The sequence below is a fragment of the Ovis aries genome, chromosome 20 (genome assembly GCF_016772045.2).
Source record: "Ovis aries strain OAR_USU_Benz2616 breed Rambouillet chromosome 20, ARS-UI_Ramb_v3.0, whole genome shotgun sequence".
Classification (NCBI taxonomy): Eukaryota; Metazoa; Chordata; class Mammalia; order Artiodactyla; family Bovidae; genus Ovis; species Ovis aries.
The window spans coordinates 47,124,439-47,147,966 of NC_056073.1; the positions used below are offsets into that span (position 1 = coordinate 47,124,439).

At 41.0% G+C, this 23,528-nt stretch overlaps 1 protein-coding gene across 1 annotated transcript in view; it reads left to right on the top strand.

Moving 5' to 3' along the window:
* Positions 1–23,528, top strand: part of CAGE1 (cancer antigen 1) — a 39,586-nt gene that overhangs the window by 1,660 nt on the left and 14,398 nt on the right. Inside the window, exons 2-5 of the mRNA XM_027958466.3 lie at positions 3,239–3,759; positions 15,376–16,401; positions 19,007–19,154; positions 21,377–21,489. Of these exons, the coding sequence (XP_027814267.2) occupies positions 3,239–3,759; positions 15,376–16,401; positions 19,007–19,154; positions 21,377–21,489 (1,808 nt within the window). The remainder of the gene's footprint in view (positions 1–3,238; positions 3,760–15,375; positions 16,402–19,006; positions 19,155–21,376; positions 21,490–23,528) is intronic.

A 23,528-nucleotide genomic window follows, 5' to 3' on the forward strand; every position in this document is an offset into this window, starting at 1 on the left:
GAATGTGGACCAGGATGATGCCACAGTGAGGGAAAGGAAGCATGGGTTATGAAAAACATCTTTAAAGGAGAAAAGGACAGGACCTGGAAGCTGAGTAGCCCATGGGTGATTAGGTAGAAGAATGTCAAAGACGGCTGGTTTTCAAGCCCAAGTGCCTTAGAGGATAAGCATGGTGTAGGGAAGGGAGGAAAAACTGAAGTGTAATGCTGGGTTTCACGTGGTAATGAGGTGATAGTATCAAGTACATAGAAACAGTGTTTTGCAGACGCTGACAGGTCTCTGATAATAGTAAGTCTTTTGATTAACAGTTCTCTGATAATAGTAAGTATCTTTTGATTAAGTGAGAGATCCTTTCACCTTCTGGGTCCCAATACTTCTTTTTGTACAAATCATTATTTACTACCATACAAAGGTAGTAAAGGCAAAGGAGAAATGGAGATATACCCATCTGAATGCAGAGTTCCAAAGAAGAGCAAGGAGAGAGAAGAAAGCCTTCATAAGTGATCAATGCAAAGAAATAGAGGAAAACAATAGAATAGGAAAGACTAAAGATCTCTTCTAGAAAATTAGAGATACCAAGGGAACATTTCAGGCAAAGATGGGCACGATAAAGGACAGAAATGGTATGGACCTAACAGAACCAGAAAATAGAGGTGGCAAGAATACACAGAAGAACTGTACAAAAAAGATCTTAATGACCCAGATAACCACCATGGTGTGATACTCACGTAGAGCCAGACATCTTGGAATTTGAAGTCAAGTGGGCTTTGGGAAGCATCACTACAAACAAAGCTACTGGAGGTGATGGAATTCCAGCTGAGCTGTTTAAAATCATAAAAGATGATGCTGTGAAAGTGTTGCAGTGAATATGCCAGCAAATTTGGAAAACTCAGCAGTGGCCACAGGACTGGAAAAGGTCAGTTTTCATTCTGGTCCCAAAGAAAGGCAGTGCTAAAGAATGTTAAAACTACTGCACAGTCATAGTCATCTCATATGCAAGCAAAGTAATGCTCATAATTTTCCAAGCTGGGTTTCAATAAATTGAGAACTTTCAGATGTTCGAGCTGGATTTAGAAAAGGCAGAGGAACCAGAGGTCAGAGTGCCAACATCAGTTGGGTCATAGAAAAAGCAAGAAAATTTTAAAAAGATCTGCTTCATTGACTATGCTAAAACCTTTGTGTGGATCACAACAAGCTGTGGAAAAGAGATGGGAATACCAGACCACCTGACCTGCCTCCAGACAAACCTGTGTGCAGGTCAAAAAACAACAGTTAGAACCAGACATGGAGCAATGGACTGATTCCAAATTAGGAAAGGACTATATCAAGGCTGTATATTGTCACCCTGCTTATTTAACTTATATGCAGAGTACATCATGAGAAATGCTGGACTGGAAGAAGCACAAGCTGGAATCAAGATTGCTGGGAGAAGTATCAATAACCTCAAATACACAGATGATACCACCTTTATGGCAGAAAGTGAGGAACTAAAGAGCCTCTTGATGAAAGTAAAAGGAGAGTGAAAAAGTTGGCTTAAAGCTCAGTATTCAGAAAACGAAGATCATGGCATTTGGTCCCATCACTTCATGGCAAACAGATGGGGAAACAATGGAAATAGTGTCAGACTTTATTTTCTTGGGATCCATAACCACTACAGATGGTGACTGCTAGCCATGGTATTGAAAGACGCTTGCTTCTCGGAAGAAAAGCTATGACAGATCTAGATGGCGTATTAAAAAGCAGAGACATTACTTTGCTGACAAAGGTCCATCTAGTCAAAGCTATGGTTTTTCCATTAGTCATGCATGGGTGTGAGAGTTGGACCATAAAGATGGCTGAGCATTGAAGAATTGATGCTTTTGAACTGTGGTGTTGGAGAAGACTTTTGAGAGTCCCTTGGACTGCAAGGAGATCAAACCAGTCAACCCTAAAGAAATCAGTCTTTAATATCATGGGAAGGACTGATGCTGATGCTGAAGCTGAAGCTCCAATACTCTGGCCACCTGATGTGAAGAGCTGACTCACTGGAAAGAACCCTGTTGCTGAGCAAGATTGAAGTGGGGAGGAGAAGGGGATGACAGAGGGTGAGATTTTTGGATGGCATCACTGACTTGATGGACATGAGTTTGACCAGGCTTTGGGAGATGGTGAAAGACAGAGAAGCCTGGAGTGCTACAGTCCATGGGGTCGCTAAGAGTTGGATACAGCTGAGCGACTAAACAACAACAGCCATATAAAGTTACTGTGACTTTGTACCATACTCAGACTAGTTTTTTATTTTTCCAATAACTTTCACAAATGACATTTTAGATATTCCCTCCTCATACCCCCCCCCCCTAAAAATAGACACCCAAACACAGGCCCACCAACTTAGGTACTGGGCTTCCCTGATAGCTCAGTGGTAAAGAATCCGCCTGCAGTGCAGGAGACACAGGAGATGTGGGTTCAATCTCTGGGTTGGGAAGATCCCCTGGAGGAGGGCAGAGCAACCCAGTCCAGAATTCTTGTCAGGAAAATCCCATGGACAGAGAAGCCTGGTGGGCTACAGTCCATGGGGTCACAGTCGGACACCACTGACCGACCAAGAAACAACAGCAGCAGCTTCAGTATAGCAGTTCTCTCTGGGTGGGGAAGAGGAAGGAATTTAGATAGAAAGGAAGGGATATTTATTTGAAACACTTCTTTGCATGTTGTCTTTATTTGCTTCTGATTTTTAAAAATATTAAATCTGAATAACTTGTCATATTCAGAAACAAATAGTATTCTAGAATCCCAGCTGTACTGCTTGCCAGCTGTGTCCCAGCAAGTGACTTAATATCTCTTATGTTTCCATTTCCTTGTCTGTAAAAATGTGTAATAACAGTACCTAGTTCATGAGATTGTTGTGAAGTTAAGCATGTTTATGTGTGTTTGCTATTACTGTACACTGTGTGTTTTTATTCTTTTGAAGCATTTTAAAATTAGAGTAAACAAAAGAATTTTGAAGATGTCTTAGAATTTGTTACAATGGTATTTGACAAAAATGAACTGTAAGAAGCTTCTTTGTGGTAGTCACTTGATGACTTTTTCCTTCATGTAAAAAAGTTTTCTTGCAGCTGCTAGCACAAATAAACTTAATGAAAAATGTTGAACTTATAATTCTTAAAAGAGTCCAACAATTTACCTCATAAATGTGAATGTAACTGTTAATGCATAAATTTAATGCTAATCTTATTTTCATCTTTCTTTTTCTAATGAGATGTCAACATTGGAAATTACTCACAGAATGTACTCACTCAGCCAATTGACACGAGCATTTCTTCCTTGAGACAATTTGAACCCCTTTGCCAGTTTCATCAGACAGACTCGTTTAATAATGAAATAGCATTTCAAGATCTGACGGAAAGCTTATCTTACACAGAGGAGCCAGAATTACAGCATTATGTATGTGATTATGCAGAAGACACCAATATGCAGGAAGACTCATTTAAGGAAGAAAACCCGATGGGAACTAGCACTTTCACACATACAGATCAATTTGCTCTTGAGTGTGTCAGACAGCCTTCTAGAAGCCCACCTCTAATCCAGTGCAGTGAAGAGACACTGAAATTCATGGAAATGCCACTGGCTAATAGTACTGCCATGGAATCTGCCCTCAATCCTAGTCAGTCTCAAGACTTCTTGTGTGAGAAAGAAGTACACAGTGATGTTGAACAACCATTTTATAAAGAAAATAACTTTAACCTGCTTGATGTGAGAGCTAATTATGAAACAGAGGAGGTAAGATGTTTAATAATTAATCCATAGGGTATTAAAGGAAGTGTTTTTAAAAAACAAAACATTACTGCTTATAACCTGAGGCTTTTGGAAGTAGTCCTAAATCATCACCATGAGGGACATTGCTTTGCTGGGGGAACTGCCTTCTGAGGTCTTCCTCAATTTAGAAACAATCCTTTCTAATGAAGTAAAATCCATACTTGGAGATTAGCTCTACCACATGATAATTTCTTTGAGGGTCAGGGTGCTGTCTTACTCATCCTTTTATGCACCCCAACATCTGCATGATGCCTTGAGTATATCAATACTGAGCTTTTATGGCCTTCCCTGGTGGCTCAGACAATAAAGAATCTGCCTGCAATGCAGGAGACCCAGGTTCAATCCCCAGGTTGGGAAGATTCCCTGGAGCAGGGAATGGCTACCCACTCCAGGATTCTTGCCTGGAGAATCCCATGAACAGAGGAGCCTGGTGGGCTATAGTCTGTGAGGTAGCAAAAGAGCTGGACACGACTGAGGGACTAACACATTCCCTTTCAAGTTTTTATACCTAGTGAATCTTATTGATTGGAACTCAGAAGTTTAAGGAAAAGGTTGAGAAGAGGAAGAAATGCAGAGATGTTAATTAAATTATTTGACAAGCTCAGGATTTTTCTATTATGTGGAATTTCTACTGATCAGCAAAAAAATATTTTTCTACCAAAGTGAAAACATGAATTTGTCTTTGAATTGTGAATTCTGGGTATGTAGTATCATAAGAGCACTGAAGATGTCAACAGTATAAAGTCTATATAGTCTCTCAATTAAAAAAAAAAAAAGAATTGGTGTGGGCAAATAGATAACAATCCAAAGATAGCATAAAGAATACCTTTTCACTGTGAGTTTGGTGAGAAAAGCTATGGCTGTTATATTTCATTTACAAGTAAAGTCAGGATTTTTTGGTTCATTTTATTTGAAAGCAGCATTTAAAAGACAAATCTACTTACCTGTCTTGAGTTCTGGAAAATAACATTTTAAAAAGCTGCTGAATTAGGACTTCTTAAGATTGTAACTATTTCCATTGCGTCTAGCCCTTCAGTCAGTCAGTAAACACTTTGAGGCATCTGTTGTGTCTGAAGCCCTGTGCTATGTGTTGGTTATAGAATGGATGACAAAACCAGAAACAAAAAGATGTGGGCTCTGTCCTCATGACAAGAACAGTCATAGAGGAGACAGACATTAATCAAATAATCACACTAGTAAATATGAATTTTCAACTATGGTAAGTGCTGCAAATAAAAGTTACATATAAAGTGTATATATTATAAAATTACATATAAACTTGCAGCTGTGGTAAGCACTATAAATAAAGTAAGATGGGAGTCTTCCTGTCGCTGGTCAGGGAGTTTGGGTAAGACTTCCCTGAAGTGTAGTAGTGACTGAGCTCAGCTCTGCAGGATGAGTGGGGGTAGTTAGGTGGTGGGCGTGGGGGAGCATTCCATGCAGAAGTATTGATAGCAACTCCAATTCCAAAGAAAGGCAATGCCAAAGAATGCTCAAACTACTGCACAATTGCACTCATCTCACATGCTAGTAAAGTAATGCTCAAAATTCTCCAAGCCAGGCTTCAGCAATACGTGAACCATGAACTCCCTGATGTTCAAGCTGGTTTTAGAAAAGGCAGAGGAACCAGAGATCAAATTGCCAACATCCGCTGGATCATCAAAAAAGCAAGAGAGTTCCAGAAAAACATCTATTTCTGCTTTATTGACTATGCCAAAGCCTTTGACTGTGTGGATCACAATAAACTGTAGAAAATTCTGAAAGAGTTGGGAATACCAGACCACCTAACCTGCCTCTTGAGAAATCTGTATGCAGGTCAGGAAGCAACAGTTAGAACTGGACATGGAACAACAGACTGGTTCCAAATAGGAAAAGGAGTACGTCAAGGCTGTATATTGTCACCCTGCTTATTTAACTTATATGCAGAGTACAACATGAGAAACGCTGGACTGGAAGAAACACAAGCTGGAATCAAGATTGCTGGGAGAAATATCAATAACCTCAGCTATGCAGATGACACCACCCTTATGGCAGAAAGTGAAGAGGAGCTAAAAGCCTCTTGATGAAAGTGAAAGAGGAGAGTGAAAAAGTTGGCTTAAAGCTCAACATTCAGAAAACGAAGATCATGGCATCTGGTCCCATCACTTCATGGGAAAGAGATGGGGAAACAGTGGAAACAGTGTCAGACTTTATTTTTCTGGGCTCCAAAATCACTGCAGCCATGAAATTAAAAGACGCTTCCTCCTTAGAAGAAAAGTTACAACCAACCTAGATAGTATATTCAAAAGCAGAGACATTACCTTGCCGACTAAGGTCCATCTAGTCAAGGCTATGGTTTTTCCTGTGGTCATGTATGGATGTGAGAGTTGGACTGTGAAGAAGGCTGAGTGCTGAAGAATTGATGCTTTTGAACTGTGGTGTTGGAGAAGACTCTTGAGAGTCCCTTGGACTGCAAGGAGATCCAACCAGTCCATTCTGAAGGAGATCAGCCCTGGGATTTCTTTTGGAAGGAATGATGCTAAAGCTGAAGCTCCAGTACTTTGGCCACCTCATGGGAAGAGTTGACTCATTGGAAAAGACTCTGATGCTGGGAGGGATTGGGGGCAGGAGGAGAAGGGGACGACCGAGGATGAGATGGCTGGATAGCATCAAGGACTCGATGGACGTGAGTCTGAGTGAACTCCAGGAGATGGTGATGGACAGGGAGGCCTGGCATGCTGCGATTCATGGGGTTGCAAAGAGTCAGACACGACTGAGCGACTGAACTGAACTGAGTGTGAAGACCTTGTGGCTGCAGGGAGCATGGTCCCTTCCTTCATGGATCTGAAGGCAGCTTAGTGTTGCTGGGTTGGAGGGACGTTGTAGAGGATGGAAAGGTAGTGTGGGCTAGATATCAAGATCAGTATCAGGACCTTAAAGGCCTCAGTAAGGATAGTTGTCTTTATCCCAGAACGATGAAGTAACACTATAATATAAGGGTCCAATATCCCTAAATTCTATTTGGAAAGTTATTCAGCCCATCCCTTTAGAGATCTTTTACTAGCTTATTCTGTCATGTTCATTTTAGTGTTTCCTGCAACTTCCCAGGGCTTCCCTGGTGGCTCAAATGGTAAAGTGTCTACCTGCAATGCAGGAGACCTGGGTTTGATGCCTGGGTCAGGAAGCTCCCCTGGAGAAGGAAATGGTAACCCACTCCAGTACTCTTGCCTGGAAAAATCCGTGGACGGAGGAGCCTGGTAGGCTACAGTCCATAGGGTCTCAAAGAGTTGGACAAAACTGAGTGACTTCACCTTCACTTTCCTACAACTTACTGTTGTTGTTGTTTTTAACCCCCTTCTCCCAAATCTGTATTGTGAGCAGAAAGTCAGTCATGAGATAAGTTCATCAGATTTTCTGATGTTCACATTAGAAGTCATAGCATTATGAGATAATGGTTTGATGAGGAATCAAAAGGTCTTTATTCAAAAGGGGGCTCACCATATATGATAAACCCACAGCAAACATTATCCTCAATGGTGAAAAATTGAAAGCATTTCCCCTAAAGTCAGGAACAAGACAAGGGTGCCCACTCTCACCACTACTATTCAGCATAGTTGTGGAAGTTTTAGCCACAGCAATCAGAGAAGAGAAAGAAATAAAAGGAATCCAGCTTGGAAAAGAAGTATAACTCTCATTGTTTGCAGATGACATGATCCTCTACATAGAAAACCCTAAAGACTCCACCAGAAAATTACTAGAGCTAATCAATGAATATAGTAAATTGCAGGATATAAAATTAACACACAGAAATCCCTTCCATTCCTATACACTAACAATGAGAAAACAGAGAAATTAAGGAAACAATTCCATTCACCATTGCAACGAAAAGAATAAAATAGGAATAAATCTACCTAAAGAAAAAAAAGACCTATATATAGAAAACTATAAAACACTGATGAAAGAAATCAAAGATGACACAAATAGATGGAGAAATTTACCATGTTCATGGATCCAAAGAATCAATATAGTGAAAATGAGTATACTACCCAAAGCAATCTATAGATTCAATGTAATCCCTATCAAGCTACCAACAGTATTTTTCAGAGAACTGGAACAAATAATTTCACAATTTGTATGGAAATAGAAAAAACCTCAAATAGCCAAAGCAATCTTGAGAAAGAAGAATGGAACTGGAAGAATCAGCCTGCCTGACTTCAGACTATACTACAAAGCTACAGTCATCAAGACAGTATGGTAATGGCACAAAGACAGAAATGTAGATCAATGGAACAAGATAGAAAACCCAGAGATAAATCCACGCATCTGTGGACAACTTATCTTTGACAAAGGAGGCAAAAATGTACAGTGAAGAAAAAAACTCTCTTTAACAAGTGGTGCTGGGAAAACTGGTCAATCACTTGTAAAAGAATGAAACTAGAACACTTTCTAACACCATACACAAATATAAACTCAAAATGGATTAAAGATCTAAATGTAAGAGCAGAAACTATAAAACTCCTAGAGGAAAATAGGCAAAACACCCTCTGACATAAATCACAGCAGGATCCTCTGACTCACCTCCCAGAGTAACGGAAATAAAAGCAAAAATAAATGGGATCTAATTAAACTTAAAAGCTTTTGCACAAAAAAGGAAACTATAAGCAAGGTGAAAAGACAGCCTTCAGAATGGGAGAAAATAATAACAAAGCAACAGAATTAATCTCAAAAATATACAAGCAAGTCCTGCAGCTCAATTCCGGAAACATAAACTACCAATCAAAAAATGGGCCAAAGAACTAAACAGACATTTCTCCAAAGAAGACATACATATGGCTAACAAACACATGAAAAGATGGTCAACATCACTCATTATCAGAGAGATGCAAATCAAAACCACAATGAGGTGCCATCTCACGCCAGTGAGAACAGCTGCTATCAAAAAGTCTACAAACAATAAATGCTGGAGAGGGTGCAGAGAAAGGAACCCTCTTACACTCTTGGTGGGAATGCAAACTAGTACAGCCACTATGAAGAACAGCATGGAGATTCTTTAAAAAACTGAAAATAGAACTGTCATACAAGCCAGCAATCACTGCTGGGCACACACACCAAGGAAACCAGAATTGAAAGAGACACGTGTACCCCAATGTTCATTGCAGCACTGTTTACAATAGCCTGGACGTGGAAGCAACCTAGATGTCCATCAGTAGACGAATGGATAAGAAAGCTGTGGTACATATACACAATGGAATATTACTCAGCTATTTAAAAGAATGCATTTGAATCAGTTCTAATGAGGTGGATGAAACTGGAGCCTATTATATAGAGTGAAGTAAGTCAGAAAGAAAAACATCAATACAGTATATTAAGGCATATATATGGAATTTAGAAAGATGGTAATGATGACCCTATATACGAGACAGCAAAAGAGACACAGATGTAAAGAACAATCTTTTGGACTCTGTGGGAGAAGGCAAGGGTGGGATGACTTGAGAGGGTAGTGTTGAAACGTGTGTATTACTTGTAAAGTGGATCACTGGTCCAGGTTCGATGCATGAGACAGGGTGCTCAGGCCTGGTGTACTGGGATGACTCGGGGGTGGGATGGGGAGGGAGGTGGGAGGGGGATTCTGAATGGGAAACACATGTGCACCCGTGGCTGATTCATGTCATTGTTTGGCAAAAACCACTACAATATTGTAAAGTAATCAGTAAAGTAATGCTCCAATTAAATTAATTTTTCAAAAAAGCGTTTAGAGAGGAAAAAAAAAAGAGGAAAAAAAAAGAGGGCTCACAAGAGAGGGTTGTCAGCATCATGGTAGATTGAGATACTCTCTCTGTCTCTGCTCTTCAATCTACAATTAGTAAAACATCCACAGCTCAACAGATGTGGCTCTCCCCAACACACCAGGATGCTGGAGAATTCCACACATCTATACATCTAAAGGAGGGTGGACTGGAGCACACAGAGGAGGCCACACTGGGCGACTGTGGAGGTTGTGCCTGCGATCCTGGTCCCCCCGGGGTGGCAGCTGAGCCCACAGCCTCAAAGAACCCAGCACCAGGAGGAGAGGTGGCACCCATGACCTGGCCACTAGCCAACTGTGGGTGACCGGCAGCAGTGGAAGTGCAGCCTGAGACCATCTCTCCAGCTCCAGAGGCACCCATAACTCCCCCCATCAATCCAGACCACAGCGGCAGCACCCGGGAATCTGATGACACCCGACTCCTCCCAGCTCTCCCCCTCCCTGCATGCGGTGGAGCCTGTGACTCAGGAGATTTTGGACCATGCAGAAGAAGAACCCCAGAGCCCAGGCGGTGACATCAACAGCAGAAAGGCACAGCCACCCTAGAGGTACAGGCAGTGACAACAAGGACGCCTGTCAGAGACATGAGGGTGGGCAGTGCCAACTGCCAAAGGTAACCAGAGCTAGCACAGGAAAGAGAAACCAAAGACTTAAACTATAGATGCCACCTCCTGGCAAACAAAAGAAAGGCCTCTAATTTCTAACCCATTGAGTCATTAGAATCAAGAAAAATTAAAGCATCTTCATCTAAAGAAGGAGGGTTTTTTGCTACTTCAGATTCATTGTGCTGAGGAACAACTAAGGCACCAAGGGCTAGCCACAGTAACACTACCACAAAAAGAAAACTGCAGTTCTCCAGAAACTAGACTTAACGTCCATGGAATACTGAGATCTAGCTGACAGTACATTCAAAATGGCTGTCATAAAGAAACTCAAGGAGCTATGAGAAAGCTCAGAAAGGCAATTCAGTGAGCTAAGGAATCAAGTTTATTAACAGAAGGAACATTTTACCAAAATGTTGAAACTCCGAAAAAAGAACCAAAAAATTCTGGAGCTGAAGGACTCAGTAATTAACAAGATGAAAGGATTAGAAAGCCTTGGAAATAGAGCAGACTATTTGGAAGAGAGGATTAACAAGCTTAGGGATAGAAATCTAATAGAGGTGATGCAGGTAGAAGAGGAAAGAGAATCTTTAAAAGTGAGGAAATTCTGTGAGAGCTGCACAACTCTTTTAGGAAGGACAACAGCAGGGTAATGGGAAATCCCAGAGGGAGAGATGAGGGAGAGAGAGGAGAAGGGAGCAGAGAGTTTACTTAAAGAAATAATAGCTAAGGGACTTCCCTGATGGTCCAGTGGTTAAGACTTCACCCTTCCAGTGCAGGGAGCATGGGTTCAATCCTTGGGCAGGGTACTAAGATCGCACATGTCACAGTGCAGTCGCTCAGTCGTGTCTGACTCTTGAATCGAAGCACGCCAGACCTCCCTGTCCATCACCAACTCCCACATGTCACAGTTCAGTTCAGTTCAGTTCAGTTCAGTCGCTCAGTCGTGTCTGACTCTTTGTGACATATCACAAGGGATGGCCAAAAAATAAATAGAAATAAGGATTACTAAAACCAAGAGCATATCAGAGATGTAAAAAGATTAAGGTTGTTTTTTAAATAGCTAACCTAAAAAAATAGCAAACCTAAGAAAAGAACTGTATATACAAATCTATGAAGCTAAGAAATCATTGCTAGTAGATCTTCTCTAAGACATGTGGTATTAAAACTGTCAAAAGTCAATGACAAAGAGGTGTTAAATACAGTGTGATACTCTGGACTGGATGTTGGAACAGAAAAAGGACTTTAATGGGAAAACTAGTAAAATCTGGAGTTTAGTTAGTAGCAGCACATTTGTACTGTTTTAGCAAATGTGCCATGGTATATAAGACATTAACATTCAGGGGCCCTGGGTGAGAGGTATAGAGAACTCTTTATGCTTATAACATTTTCATAAATCTAAAATTATTCCAGAATAACAGTTTTATTAAAAATAAAAAATTTTTAAAAAGGAAAAAAGGATGGTTATCTATAAAGGAACCCCCGTTAGGCTATCAGCAGATCTTTCAGCTGTAACTATAGGCCAGGAGGGAATGGAATAAAATTCTCAAAATAGTGAAAGATTAAAAACTGTCAGTCAAAAATACTTTATCGAGAAAAGTTATCATTCATATATGAAGGAGAAATAAAGACTTTCTCAGACAGACAAAAGCTGGAGGAGTTCATTACACTAGACCTGGCTTACAAGAGATGTTGAAATGAGCTCTTAGCCCAAAATAAAAATGCAGAATACACAAAACTTTGAGTAAGGTGATAAATAGAGTCAGAAGATTGCAACTTTATGTCAGAATAGATTATTAACACTGTATTATACCATAAATGTCAAGGGGAAAAAGAGCAGGAAAAGTATAACTGCTTCAAATTGGTAATAAATTTCCAACACTAAAGGATAATTTGAGACAGCAAAGACGAAAGAGGAAGAGGGAAAGGACAGAACCTGTATCGGCGTGTGAAGATCAGATGCTGTCGGCAGAGAAAAAGGACTGTTTTATCTATAAGATGTTTTATACAAACCTCATGATAACCACAAAATAAAGATCGAGAGCAAAGATGTGAAACATGAAAAGAGAAACATCATAGAAAACCACCAAACCAGAACAGCAGACAGAAGCACAAGAAAAAGAAACAGTGGAGACACAGAGCAATCAGAAAATCAAAGATAAAACCAAGTACTCATCTGTCAAGAATCATCCCAAATGTACGTGGATTTAATTCATCAATCAAAAGGCAGCTTGGTTGGGGCTTCCCCGGCGGCACGCTGGCTGAAAATTCACCTGCCAATGCAGTGGGCGTGGGTTCAGCCTCTGCTCCAGGAAGACCCCACGCGCCTCAGAGCAACTAACCCATATACCACAACTGTGGAGCAGGTGCTTTAGAGCCCGTGGACCTCAGTAAGAGAAGCTGCTGCAATGAGAAGCACAGCTCAACAGAGAGGAACTAGAGAAAGCTTGCATGGAGCAAGTAAGACTCAGCACACTCAAAAATAAATAAGCGTGAGTGAAAGTCGCTCAAGTCGTGTCCAACTCTGTGACCCTATGGACTATACAGTCCATGGAAATCTCCAGGCCAGAATACTGGAGTGGGTAGCCTGTCCATCCTCCAGGGGATCTTCCCAACCCAGGGATCGAACCCAGGTCTCTCACATCACAGGCGGACTCTGTACCAGCTGAGCCAACAGGGAAGTCCAAGAAGACTGGAGTGGGTAGCCTCTCCCTTCACCAGAGGATCTTCCCCACCCAGGAATCCAACCAGGGTCTCCTGCATTGCAGGCAGATTCTTTACCAACTGAGCTATGAGGGAAGCCCTCATACCTCATACCTCAACAAAGAGTAGCCCCTGCTCTCCAAAACTAGAGAAATCTTGCATGCAGCAAATAAGACTCAGCACAGCCAAAAATACATAAATAAATCTTAAAAAAAAAAAAAAGAGTGGTTGGATGGATTAAAAAGCAAGACCTCCCTGCCCCCAAAAGAGATACATTAAAAACAAGATCCAGCTGTCTACTCCCTCCAGTAAACTCACTTCAGCTTTAAAGATAAACGTAGACTCAAAATGAAAGGATGGAAGATGATGTCCAAAGCAAATGGTAGCTAAAAGAAATGGAGTGTAGCTATATTCATATCTGACAAAATAGACTCCAAACTCCAAACCAAAAAAGGTAACAAGATAAAGGTGGACATATAAAAACAATAAATTTATCATGGCGCTAAGTCGCTTCAGTCATGTCTGACTCTGTGCAACTCCATAGACAGCAGCCCACCAGTCTCCCCCGTCCCTGGGGCTCTCTAGGCAAGAACACTAAAGCGGGTTGCCATTTCCTTTTCCAATGCATGGAAGTGAAAAGTGAAAGTGAAGTCGCTCAGTTGTGTCCGACTCTTAGCGACCCCATGGACTGCAGCCCACCAGGCTCCTCCATCCATGGGATTTTCCAGGCAAGAGTACTGGAGTGGGCTGCCATTGCCTTCTCTGAAATTTATCGTAGGCAGTATAATTAATGAATTGGCCTTAGCAATACCTTTGGGTATATATCCTCAGGCAAGGAAAACAAAAGCAAAAATAAATGGGACCTCATCAAACTAAAAAGTTTTTGCACAGTGAAGGAAACTATCTACAAAATACAAAGACAACCTGCCAACTGGGAAAAGATGTTTGCAAACCACATAACCAATAAGGGGTTAGTATCCAAAATATGTACAGAGTTCATACAACTCAATAACAACAAAAAAATCTAATTAAAAAATTAGCAGAGGAGCTGAATAGACACCAAAGAAGACATACAGGTGGCCAACAGGCGCATGAAAAGGTGTTCAACATTGCTGATTGTTAGAGAAATGCAAATCAAAACCACAGTGAGTTTATCACCTCATACTGGTCAGAATGGCTCTCATCAAAAAGTCTACAAATAATGAATGTTGGAGAGGGTGTGGAGCAAAAGGAATGTTCCTATACTGTTGGTGGGAATGTAAATTGGTGTAGCTACTATGGAGAACACTGTGGAGATTCCTCAAAAAATAATACATATGATCCAGCTATTCCACTTCTGGGTATTTATCCCCAAAATACAAAAGCACTGATTTGAAAAAATATATGCACCCCTATGTTCATCATAGCATTATTTACAATAACCAAGATTTGCAAACAACCTAAGTGCCTGCTCCTGCTGCTGCTGCTGCTGCTAAGTCACTTCAGTCCTGCCTGACTCTGTGCGACCCCATAGATGGCAGCCCACCAGGCTCCGCCGTCCCTGGGATTCTCCAGGCAAGAACACTGGAGTGGGTTGCCATTTCCTTCTCCAATGAGTGAAAGTGAAAAGTGAAAGTGAAGTCATGTCTAACTAGTCCACAACCCCAGGGACTGCAGCCCACCAGGTCCTCCATCCATGGGATTTTCCAGGCAAGAGTACTGGAGTGGGGTGGGGTGGGATGCCATTGCCTTCTCTGACCTAAGTGCCTATCAATGGATAAATGGATAAAGAAGATATTTCATATATTTACAATAGAATACTGCTCAGTCATAAAGATGAAATTTTGCCATTTGTGGCAACATGGATGGGTGGATTGTGAGGGTATTATGCTATGTAAAATAAGTCACATGGGGAAAAACAAATATGATTTCATTCATTATGGGATACAAAAAAAACCCAAGCAAATAAAAACCAAAAAATAAATGAACAAAATAAGTGAAATGAGTAAAATGGATCAACTGTATGGCGATAAATGGAAACTAAATTGTTGGTGGTGAGTATGCTGTAGTGTAAACAGAAGTAGAAATGTACGCATGAGGCTTACATGATGTTGAAAACCAACATTACCTCAAAAATAATTTTTTTAAAATGTCTTTGCAGATTTAGGGTAATGAATAACTTTGTTTTAATTCATTTGAAGTCAAAGGAAATATCTTGTATGTATCCAGAAAAATTTGTGTCATAGAAGATGGTGAGAGTATCAACATTTAATTTTTTTTAAAGTATAATACATATACCATACCTGCTCTGCTGCTAAGTGCAGTACATAACATTCAGCAATTAATACTTAAGTATTTTTCTTAATTAGATATTAGTGTTGGACGTACACATCCTCCCTGTTATTTCAGAGCTGAGAAAACCAAATTTAGGGATTAGGGCAGCTCTCTTTGACCTCAAAGCTCATGATCTTTCTACTATTTCAGACTTATTTTATTTACTCTAATTTACAGATTGCAGGTTCTTCCAAAGGAGTACAGAATTCTATGGATATTCCTGAGATGTCAGTCAGGCACCAAAAGGAAGTCCCAGAAAAAGGCGGGTGGAGGCCACAGACGGGCTCAACTTGGGCTCCTACAGGCATGTGTTGGAGCGGTGGAGCATCTCAGGAGGCCTGCGTGATACCTGACTCAGAGCAGAGCTTGGAAAGCTTACAACCTCTGGAACAGGACATGGCTTTAAATGAAGTTGTACGGAAATTAAAATGTACTAACAAAGAAAAGGAAACTCGGATCCAAGACCTAGAGCGTCAGAACACGTATTTAGAGAAGAAGGTTGAGGAACTACAGATGAATGCGACTAAACAGCACGTGTTTGTGGACATCATCAATAAGCTAAAGGAGAAGGTCGAAGAGCTAATTGAAGAAAAGTACAGAATAAAGCTGGAGAAGAGTGATACAGAGAAGACACTACGGAGTTTGCACGAGATTTTAGTTACCACCCAAAACCACCTTCAGGAATGCAGGAGTGAGAAGGAAACCTTACAGGCAGAGTTTAAGAAACTCAAGGGCAATTATGTTAGTCTGCAGGAAAGGTACATGACTCATTGCATGGAGATGGGCAGCACCTTGAGCAAGAAAGAAGAAGAGATAGAAAGCCTGCAGCAGCTCAAAGGAGAGCTGGAAAAGGCCACCAGTGCCGCTCTGGACTCGTTGAAAAGGGAGAGAGAGACCGGAAGAGAGTTCCTGTCTTTACGGGAGGAATTTCAGAAACGTGAAAGGATACACCTGGATGAAAGAGAGAATCTGAAATCTAAACTCGAGAAATTGGTCACTCAGGTTCAGAAGGTGAAATTCCTATCCGACAGTGAAAAAGCTAAGAATGCAGAACTCCAGCAGCAGATTGACAAAGTAAAAAATGAAAACACAACACGTCAGCAGCAGGTTGCAAGGAGTGAGGAGCAAAATTGCGTCCCTAAATGTGAGATAGCTCAACTCAAGGAGATCTTAGAGGATGTAATACAGTCAGATGTGGCCAAGGTATTATCACAAATTCAGAATCTCTAAGGCAGAATTTCAGGAGTTTCTAATAGTCTGCTGAGGCGTATTTGGGCGTGGCCCATACCCTAATTTGTTGGCGGAGAGAATTAACCAAAAAGAGAGAAACAGTGGAGAAGGTGCCACAGTTTTGGACGAGTTTCTTTGGGTCTCAGATACTCCCATTAAAGAACAGCCATTCCTGGCCTCTTGCGATTATATTGGTAGAGTTGCAAATGAATGTGGGAATTTTGTGGGTACCTAGGAACCCGGTGAGCTGCAGTCCATAGTGTCGCAAAAAGTCAGACACGACTGAAGCAACAGCCCACATGCAGGCATGCATACATGACCGATCATCCGAAGCTTCCTCTGAGAAAAGAATTTCTGAGTGGGATCTCAGCCTTTTCATGCCATGTCTGCCTGTTCAGCAGTAAAATAGATAATACAGCTGCATATTTGGTTTACAAGGCAAAACCTACATTGTAGCACACAGTAATTTTGTAAAGTTACAAACATTTTTACTGAGATAGCATACTCCACTAGTTTTAGGTGTACAGCATAAAGATTCAATATTTGTATGTCTTGCAAAATGATCACCAAATATATCTATTAACAATCGTTAAGAACAACATGAGAGCCTCGTATCAATGTGTTTGGAGAACCTGTATTTTGTATTTGCAGTTCAGATGGCTTTTTTGGCAGACAGCTGGAAGCCTGTCTTGGTAGTGATAATCCTCACAAGCCAGAGCACATCTGCTCTATTCCGGTTTTGTAGGCCTGTCTTAAAATATCTGTAGTGCAACTTTATTAATTATTAGAAGGCTAATCTGAGTCAGAAAAATGTATATGTTTATTTTTATATTTGTCATAATAACTTAAACTGAGCTGATTTGTTGCTCAAAGATGTCCTTAGAAGACTTTCTTTTGTGAATCTCTAATCAGTATTAAGTATTGTTTGCAAGACAAGGATCCTATTATTTTTAATGGCTCTTAGAAAAATACTGTTCTCATGGGACTGAAAATTCTCTCTGTCATCTTTTCTCCAGAAAGAAGGAAGGATTATCTAAGCCAGTGTGGTTCTCAAACTTTAGCATTTATCAGCCTCAGCTATGAAAATGCAGATTGCAGGGACCACCCCAGAGTCTCTGATTCAGCAGGTGTGAGGTGGGGCCTGGGGATTTGCATCTCCAGGAAGATCTTGGGGTCTCACTGATGCTCCTGGCCCCAGGGTCATGCTTTGAGAACTACTGACCTAAGCAGGTCGGGAAGATCCCCTGGAGAAGGGAATGGCAACCCACTCCACTATTCTTGTCTGAAGAATCCCATGGACAGAGGAGCCTGGAGAGCTACAGTCCATGGGATCAAAAAGAATCGAAACACGGCTGAGCGACTAACACTTTCATTTTCACTTTCAGCCTAAGCAAAGATGACCTTCAGTTTGGCTGTTAACGAAACCACGACGAATTTTGAATTAGTAAACACTGAATAAATCAGTATAACTGTGCAGCAGTTTATCCACTATACAATGTTTTTCTTGAGCTTTCTTTCTTTCTTTCTTTTTTAGGGCTTCCCTGGTGGTTGAGAGGTTAAAGCGTCTGCCTGCAATGCGGGAGACCTGGGTTCGATCCCTGGTTTGGGAAGATCCCTTGGAGAAGGAAATGGCAACCCACTCCAGTATCCTTGCCTGGAGAATCCCATGGACAGAGGAGCTTGGTGAGCTACAGTCCATGGGTTGCAAAGAGTTGGACACGATTGAATGACTTCACTTTCACTCACTTTTTTTAAAGGCAGCTTTTGCTCTATCTTGACTAATCCGTTTTTGTTTTTTTTTTGCTTCTAGTTTTGCTTTTCATTAATCTTTAGGTCCATTTTCTCGATGTGTGTTCTGGGAGCATCTTTGATGTTGAAGCATTTTCATGGTAATATGAAGACATCATTGCCTTTTTCACTCTCATTCTTTCCCAAGTGCACAGTGGAGATTTCCAGTGAAGCCATGTGCCGTGTGACGGTGTAATTGCTTTCACGGCTGATGGAATGTGGAAAGTACAGTGGAGAGTCCTGCTGTCTTCTATTAAGCCAGCATTAAAAATATTTGCAGAAAGTGTAAACATTCCCACTTTTCACTAATTTTTCATTTTGACAAATGTGGTAATTTTGTATTAAATTGTCGCTTATACTGACAGAATAGATTTATTGTTGTTTAAATGAATTAGTAAATAAATATTTTTGAATGTTCTCAGTTGTAATTTCTAATACAATGAATACTGATAAATATAAAATAGATTCTAATGCAATAAATGTTTATAAATGTAGATATTGTATTTCTAATACAATAAATATTGTTATTTAAATGAATTTGTAAATCAATATTTTTGATGTTCACAGCTGTGATTTCTAATGCAATAAATATTGACAGATACAGCCTAGCAAACAAACGCTTTGGGATATCCTCAATAATTTTTAAGAATATGAAAGCATCCTGAAAATCAAAAAGTTTGAGAACCACTGCTTTGAGTTTTTAAGAGTGATATTTTATTCAGCATTTTACCTAAAAAGTAATCCAGATTCTTTGTCTTTATTGTGACAAGTCTGAATTGTGTATATGTAGTTTACAAAGATGACACATTTTAATTTGTTCCCAAATCACTCACCTTGTGAAGAAGGGAGCGCAAACCCCCCAGACATGAAAAGAACTTCACAGCCAACATCCAGAATTCTCAATCTTCTGGGTCTGATGGTAGAACTTCTCTCACATCAGCTAATTATACAAAAATCATATTTTTATTAGAAATATCAAGGTTGGACAATCAAGTTATGAAAGAAAAATTATGGAAGGAATGATACAGATGGACAGGGAAGCCTAGCATGCTGCAGTCCACGGGGTTCTAAAGAGTCGGACATGACTGAGCGACTGAACTGACTGATACAGATGCTTAAACCAACCAATCAGCCCTTCCTTCTTCCCACTGCTTCATTCTGTCTTTCTTCATCACCTAATTCCCACAAATCAATAGTAAGATAACATACTAGGACTGAAAAAAAATAAGAACTTCAGGCAAAACCCATTCTTCAGTGCTTTCCACATGTTAGGAAAACTCCCTCCGAGCAGTAGTCTTGGGCTCCAGGCCGGCTGCTGCTAGTGATGAGTTCACAGGAGTGCGCTGTTTACCCAGTCTGATCTAAAGTGCAGCTTTGGGGCAGGGTGGGCAGTGTGGAGCTGTGTACACGGGAAGAATGAAAAATGAAGTGAGTGTCCAGTGAGTTCCAGACATGGCCTCTCCACCTCTTGGCTGTGTGACCTGGCCAAGGAAATTTTCCTTTCTCAGCCTTAGCTGAAGTGGTATTCGCTGCTGCCCTGGGAAGTGACAAACCCTACATTTTAACGAGAGCACATTTGAAGGGCATGATGTTTGGAACAGCTTCTCAAATCATTGAACTCCCTTTCTTCCTCTTCCCTCTGATTACTGTACATTTCTTTGGTCTTACGTACACTCCTCTGAGCCAAAATTTGGCAATGTGGGTTCACTGTGTTCCTGACCTGACACAACCTTTATTCCTATTTTCTTTCGGCTGAAATTTGTTGAATGCCAGCTTTTATTGAAGGCTGGAAACCAAGCTAACTCATTTTAGCAGAGATCACAAATTGAGATCACAGCCCAAAGACTGTATCCACCTGAAGTTTTGTCTTTATAATGTTTGAATTTGAACGTGTCACCAATGCTTCTTGATGGAACCTCTTCCATCACCCCGGGGCCTTACAGACATCTGCTTTCTCACCATATCTGCTTGATTTTCTCTCATCTCAGTGGATGCTGCTGTTCTTTCTCAGTCTTATCTGCTGGCTGCTTTTCTCTCCCAGACCCCTCAGTGATGGAGTGAACCATCCATCAGCCCTCTGCTTAGTGATCTCATTCCAGGCCAAACAAATACCTGTTTGCTCAAGGCTTCAAGATCAGAGACTTGATATGTGATATGCCCTCTGCTAATACAGGGTAAGCCTCTAATAGGCACTGGACAAATATTTGCTGGCTGCCCACCTTGTCCTTGGAGGCATTTAAATTGACCCTGCTTTTCATGGGTTATCTCATTCAACTCTTACACCATTAAAAAATATATATATTATCAGGCTTTTTTTTTTTTAACATGGAAAAACAAACAGGCTTAGAATAGTTGAGTTTCTTGTTCAAAGTCTCGCATAAGTTAAGTGGCAGAATGAATTTCCATTCCATTTCAGAGCTGCAGTAAACGCTTTCCGCTGTGCTCAGTCTATCAGTCGTGTCTGACTCTGTGACACCATGGACTGTAGCCCACCAGGCTCCTCTGCCCATGGGATTTCCCAGGCAAGAATACTGGAGTGGGTCACTGTTTGTTTCCCCAGGGGATCTTCCCAGCACAAAGATTGAACCCATATCTCCTGCATTGGCAGGCAGATTTTTTACCACTGAGCCACCAGGGAAGCTCTAAGTGGCAGAACTCAGATCCAAACCCAGGTAGTCTGACTCTAATGCGTGCACTTTTGCCCCTTAGGGTTACAAGGGTCTTCACTGTACAAGTATCTTCATTCTGGAGGCCACTGAAATGTCTAGAGTTTCAATATTATTAAAGATGTCTGATTGTTCTGGTGTCAGGTATAACAATTAGTCTAAAATTTGGATTTTTTAAACTAACTAGACTAAGAGGAGATGTATCTATGAGTGTAGTCACGTATAGTTATTATCGATGTGTATTAACTTCCAGCAACTATCTGAGTTTGTCCCACTTACAGTTTATATGCAAATGTGAATCTAAATGAATTATTTCCACATTAACCTGTTATTAGATGTCTTATGATGAGTAACTGAAGAATTGAGTTCAATATTTTTCTTCCTTCTTTTGTTTGGCCTCTTCTTTTGCATGGGACATTTAATTTGTATTCTACCCTTCATCCTTTTAATTGTACTGAAAACTTTTTAACAGAGCTTCTCAAAATGTTACCCTTAGGACTTCATCAATCCTGATGCTGAACATTTCAAAGAGAATGAGAAAGTTAGTGATATCATGCCACAAAAATTGAAGAGTTTTCATCTTAAAAAGAAAATTTTAGATAAAGAGGTATGTATTCTTCATTCTAAAAATTATATCATTTTTAGTGAAAAAGTAAAAAAAAAGCTAGTGTAAAAGTATAAAGAGGCTCCTAAAACTTTGGATTTTTTAAAATAATTCTTTCAGGGGACAAGATTAGCTTTACTTTGACTCTAAGAAGGCCTTTTGTTCAACACTTGACTTGTTTTATAACCTAAGTATGTATTAGAAAATCCCATTCATCTACCCAAAAACTGGTATGAGTATCTTTTCACTTTTAATGGTACCACTGATTCCTGAAGATAAGTATATTTTGCCATTCCTATTGGAGAAGGAAATGGCAACCCACTCCAGTGTTCTTGCCTGGAGAATCGCAGGGACAGGGGAGCCTGGTGGGCTGCCGTCTATGGGGTCACACAGAGTCGGACACGACTGAAGCGACTTAGCAGCAGCAGCAGCAGCAGAGGGCTTCCTTGATAGCTCACCTGGTAGAGAATCCACCTGCCATGCAGGAGACCGCTGTTCCATTCCTGGGTCAGGAAGATTCCCTGGAGAAGGGATAGGCTACCTATTCCAGTATTCATGGGCTTTCCTGGGCTCAGACAGTAAATAATCCACCTGCAATGCGGGAGATGGGTTTGATCCCTGGGTTAGGAAGATCCCCTGGAGGAGGACATTGCAACCCTTGAGTATTCTTGTCTAGAGAATCCCATGGACAGAGGAGCCTGGGGGTCTCAGAGTCAGACACTACTGAGCTACCAAGCACAGCACACAATTATTACAAACTTTATCACTTGGAATAGTGGATACATTGGAAACAGATTTTATTTCTCAAGTGAGACAAGTAAGGAAAAGGCCCTTGGGACTTCTTCACTCAGGCTTTCCTTGGTTAGTGGTGCAGAGCTGGAGAGAGAGAGTCAGGAGAGCCAGCTAAGTGTTGCTGTTCAGTTGCACAGTGGCGTTCCACTCTTTGCAGCCCCACAGACTCCAGCACGCCAGGCCTCCCTGTTCATCACCAAATCCCGCAGCTTGCTCAAACTCGAGTCCATTGCGTCAGTGATGCCATCCAACTATCTCATCCTCTGTCGTCCCCTTCTCCTCCCACCTTCGATCTTTCCCAGCATCAGGGTCTTTTCTGATGAGTCAGTTCTTTGCATCAAGTGGCCAAAGTATTGGAGCTTTAGTTCTCCCAGTGACTATTTAGGATTGATTTCCTTTAGGATTGACTGGTTTGATCTCTTTGCACAGTCTTCTCCAGCACCATAGTTCAAAAACATCGATTCTTCGGCGCTCAGCCTTCCTTATGGCTTCCCTTGTAGCTCAATCGGTAAAGGATCTGCCTGCAGTGCAGGAGAACCAGGTTCAATCCCTGGGTTGGGAAGATCCCCTGGAGAAGGAAATGACAACCCACTCCAATATCCTTGCCTGGAAAATCCCATGGACAGAAGAGCCTGGTGGGCTGCAGTCCATGGGATCTCAAAGAGTCGGGCACGACTGAGCGACTAACACTTCCAGCCTTCTTTATGATCCAATTCTCACATCCATACATGAATACTAGAAAAACCATAGCTTTGACCAGACAAAACTTTGTTGGCAAAATAATGTCTCTGCTTTTAATACGCTGTCTAGGTTGGTCATAGTTTTTCTTCCCAAGGAGCAAGTGTCTTTCAATTTCACGGCTGCAGTCACCATCTGCAGTGATTTTGGAGTCCAAGAAAATAAAGTCTATCGCTGTTTCCATTGTTTCCCCATCTATTTGTCATGAAGTGATAGGGCCTGATGCCATGATCTTCATTTTGTGAATGTTCAGTTTTAAGCCAGCTTTTTCACTCTCCTCTTTCACTTTCATCAAGAGGCTCTTGAGTTCCTCTTCACTTTCTGCCATAAGGGTGGTGTCATCTGCATATCTGAGGTTACTGATATTTCTCCTGGTAATCTTGATTCCAGCTTGTGCTTCATCCAGCCCAGCATTTTGCTTGATGTACTCTGTATATAAGTTAAATAAGCAGGGTTACAGGATACAGCCTTGACGTACTCCTTTCCCGATTTGAAACCAGTCCATTGTTCCA